The sequence below is a fragment of the Etheostoma spectabile genome, unplaced genomic scaffold, assembly GCF_008692095.1.
Source record: "Etheostoma spectabile isolate EspeVRDwgs_2016 unplaced genomic scaffold, UIUC_Espe_1.0 scaffold00012065, whole genome shotgun sequence".
NCBI lineage: Eukaryota > Metazoa > Chordata > Actinopteri > Perciformes > Percidae > Etheostoma > Etheostoma spectabile.
Window position 1 is genome coordinate 4070 of NW_022603923.1, and position 4528 is coordinate 8597.

A 4528-nucleotide genomic window follows, 5' to 3' on the forward strand; every position below is an offset into this window, starting at 1 on the left:
AGTAACTAAAGTAACTAGTAACTAAGGTAACTAGGGTAACCAGTAACTAAAGCTGTCAGATGAATGTAGTGGAGTAGAAGTAGAAAGTAACATGAAAAGAAAAGGATTAAGTAAAGTACAAGTACGTCAACATCTGGACTCAAGTACAGTACTGGAGTAAAAGTACTTAGTTACTCTCCCCCGCTGCAGTAAAAGTACTCAGTTACTCCCCCCCGCTGCAGTAAAAGTACTCAGTTACTCCCCCGCTGCAGTAAAAGTACTCAGTTACTCCCCCGCTGCAGTAAAAGTACTCAGTTACTCCCCCCCGCTGCAGTACTTACGTAGTTGTCCCGGGCGGACCAGCCGGGGTGGAGCTGCAGGTGGAGCAGTCTCTCCTCCTGGGCCAGGGCGTAGTACTTGGACTGCTCGGAGCGGGACAGGGCGCGCCACTGAGACACGGGGACGGGTATTAGTTACTTCACGGGTATTAGTTACTTCACGGGTATTAGTTACTTCACGGGTATTAGTTACTTCAGTAGGAAAGTAGAGATGTGTACTTGGCAAAGAACGTTGGAATCAATCGTGTTATTTTGGGGAATTAAAAAGAACATTGATATAGGACAACATGAGGACAACATGAGGACAACATGAGGACAACATGGGGGCAACATGAGGACAACATGAGTACAACATGAAGACAACATGAGGACAACATGAGGACAACATGAAGACAACATAGAGACAACATGAAGACAACATGAGGGCAACATGAGGACAACATGAAGACAACATGAGGGCAACATGAAGACAACATGAGGGCAACATGAGGACAACATGAAGACAACATGAAGACAACATGAGGGCAACATGAAGACAACATGGGGACAACATGGGGACAACATGAAGACAACATGAGGGCAACATGAGGACAACATGAGGGACAACATGAAGACAACATGAGGACAACATGAGGACAACATGAGGACAACAGGAGGGCAACATGAGGACAACATGAAGACAACATGAAGACAACATGAGGGCAACATGAAGACAACATGAAGACAACATGAAGACAACATGAGGACAACATGAGGGCAACATGAGGACAACATGAGGGCAATAAGAGGACAACATGAAGACAACATGAGGACAACATGAGGACAACATGAGGACAACAGGAGGGCAACATGAGGACAACATGAGGACAACATGAAGACAACATGAGGGCAACATGAGGACAACATGAAGACAACATGAGGGCAACATGAGGACAACATGAAGACAACATGAAGACAACATGAGGACAACATGAAGACAACATGAGGACAACATGAAGACAACATGAGGACAACATGAGGACAACATGTTTAATGTCTCGCCCACCCTGCGTCCCAGGGTCCGGTTGACGGCGGCGCTCGCTCTCTCTCGTCCCTCCTGCAGAACTTTGTGTCTCGTCTCCTTCATGTAGAGCATGAAGGCGTTCAGAGGCTTCTTCACCACGGGCCGGCTGCAAGAGACGCAGAGACAGGCGGTCAAATACCGCAGAGACAGGCTGTCAAATACCGCAGAGACAGGCTGTCAAATACCGCAGAGACAGGCTGTCAAATACCGCAGAGACAGGACGTCTAATACCGCAGAGACAGGTTGTCAAATACCGCAGAGACAGACTGTCAAATATTGCAGAGACAGGCTGTCAAATACCGCAGAGACAGGTTGTCAAATACGGCAGAGACAGGTTGTCAAATACTGAAGACAAGCTGTCAAATACTGAAGACAGGCTGTCAAATACGGCAGAGACAGGCTGTCAAATACTGAAGACAGGCTGTCAAATACCGCAGAGACAGGTTGTCAAATACCGCAGAGACAGGCTGTCAAATACCGCAGAGACAGGTTGTCAAATACTGCAGAGACAGGTTGTCAAATACTACAGAGACAGGTTGTCAAATACGGCAGAGACAGGTTGTCAAATACAGCAGAGACAGGTTGTCAAATACTGAAGACAAGCTGTCAAATACTGAAGACAGGCTGTCAAATACGGCAGAGACAGGTTGTCAAATACGGCAGAGACAGGCTGTCAAATACTGAAGACAGGCTGTCAAATACTGAAGACAGGCTGTCAAATACTGAAGACAAGCTGTCAAATACTGAAGACAGGCTGTCAAATACTGAAGACAAGCTGTCAAATACTGAAGACAGGCTGTCAAATACCGCAGAGACAGGTTGTCAAATACTGAAGACAAGCTGTCAAATACTGAAGACAGGTTGTCAAATACTGAAGACAAGCTGTCAAATACTGAAGACAGGTTGTCAAATACCGCAGAGACAGGTTGTCAAATACTGCAGAGACAGGCTGTCAAATACTGAAGACAAGCTGTCAAATACGGCAGAGACAGGTTGTCAAATACTGCAGAGACAGGCTGTCAAATACTGAAGAGACAGGCTGTCTAATACCGCAGAGACAGATTTTCTCACCTGGAGACACCGTTGGCGTGGTTACGGGCGTGCGTGTTGGAGTGGGCGTCGGCCTGCCGGGCAGCGGGTGCACTGATTGGCCGGCTGTACGGAGAGGGGGGAGGGAAGTGTGTGTCGCTGTAGAGGAGGAGAGGGACGAGAGGATGGACGGACCACTGCGGGGACACAGAAGACAACAGGACGCTGTAAGACTGGTTCTCAGAGAGCAGAGTTCTGTTAAATATGGTCAAAAACATCTACAAAATGGTCAAGAAAAACGACAAAAATGTGAGAAAAAACGTTGTTTCTGGGGTCAAATCTCACCCGTTTCCAAGTTGTTTCATATCAGAAATATTGGACGTCAAAAATGACAAAACATTGAGGGGAAAAAACGTAAAAGAAATTGGAAAAAATGACAAAAACTAGGAAAAAGGTAAAAAAGTAGGCGTTAAAAACTTTGGATAAAACGGCAAAAATGACAAAAAAATCAAAAAAAAAAAAAAAAGGGGCGAAGACATTGGGAAAAACAATGAAAATATATATTTTACTTTTTTTAGGCTCTTTTGATGAAAAAATTCGATGCTATGTATGTTAATGTAAGTCACCCCCCCCCCCCCCCACCACACACACACACCACCCCACACACCACACACACACACACGACACACATTTAGACTAGTTGATGGAAGAGGAAGAGACGGCAGCTCGTAGGCTTCACTCTAACAGTGTTGGATGGGAAACATACTGACAAGAGGGCAACACTACACACCACACACACCACACACCACACACACACACACACACACACACACACACACACAAACACACACACACCACACGCATGCACACACACACAGTCTCTCAGCCTGGGGGTGTTACACCCTCAGGCTGAGATCTAACAATGATTGTGTTAGATGGGGAACGTATTGGCTTAAAGGGGTAACACACACACACACACACACACACACACACACAGGGATACACACACATATAGACACACACACAGAGGGATACACACACACATATAGACACGCACACATACAAGGAAACACACAAAGACATACACACACACACACAGAAGGACACGCGTTGACATACACATACACACTCACAGGGACACACACACACACACACAAGGAAACACACACACATACACACACAAGGACACACACATAGACACACACACAAGGACACACAAGGACACACATACACACACAGACACACACACAAGGACACACACATACACACACAGACACACATACAAGGACACAGACAAACACACAAAGACATACACACAGACAGACACACACACAAAGACACACACATACACACAGAGACACACACAAGGACGCACACACACAGACACACACAGCAGTCCACTCACAGCAGCAGGTGTGTGTGTGTGTGTGTTGTTGGTCAGGTTCAGGAGCTGCTGAAACCAGTCGAACATGTCGAGCTCACCTGAAACATGAGAAACAGCTGTTTAAGTCAATATCACTTATTTATTAATTATATTACTTATTATTTATTAATTATATTACTTATTACTTATTAATTATATTACTTATTACTTATTATTTCATCACTCATTAGTTCGTATGCATCAGTAAATATATGGAAGGAAGCTTTAAAAGCATCAAATAGGCGTCAAAGAGAGTTTAAAGTAAAAAAGAGGCCTGTCTGTCTCCTTGTGTATGTGTGTTGTGTGTGTCTCTGTATGTGTGTGTGTGTGTGTGTGTGTGTCTCTGTATGTGTGGTGTGTGGTGTGTGTGTGTCTCTGTATGTGTGTGTGTGTGTGTGTGTGTCTCTGTATGTGTGTGTGTGTGTGTGTGTGTGCCTCTGTATGTGTGTGTGTGTGTGTCTCTGTATGTGTGTGTGTGTGAGTGTGTGTGAGTGTGTCTGTCTCTTTCTGTAGGCCTATGTGTGTGTGTGTGAGTGTATGTGTGTGAGTGTGTGTCTCTGTATGTGTGTGTGTGAGTGTGTGTGAGTGTGTGCTCTGTATGTGTGTATGTGTGTGTGTGAGTGTGTCTGTCTCTCTCTGTATGTGTTGTGTGGTGTGTGTCTCTTGTTGTGTGTGTGTGTGTGTGTGTCTCTGTAT

At 45.3% G+C, this 4528-nt stretch overlaps 1 protein-coding gene across 1 annotated transcript; it reads right to left on the minus strand.

The window, feature by feature from the left end:
- Positions 1-320: 320 nt before the first annotated feature.
- LOC116679407 (transcription factor 7) lies at positions 321-2606 on the minus strand (the record flags this gene model as incomplete). Its single annotated transcript, XM_032509056.1, is given in 3 exon segments — positions 321-428; positions 1363-1486; positions 2452-2606. Coding segments are annotated over 3 exon segments (387 nt in total), but the record flags the coding sequence as incomplete, so codon positions are not given.
- Positions 2607-4528: the final 1922 nt, after the last annotated feature.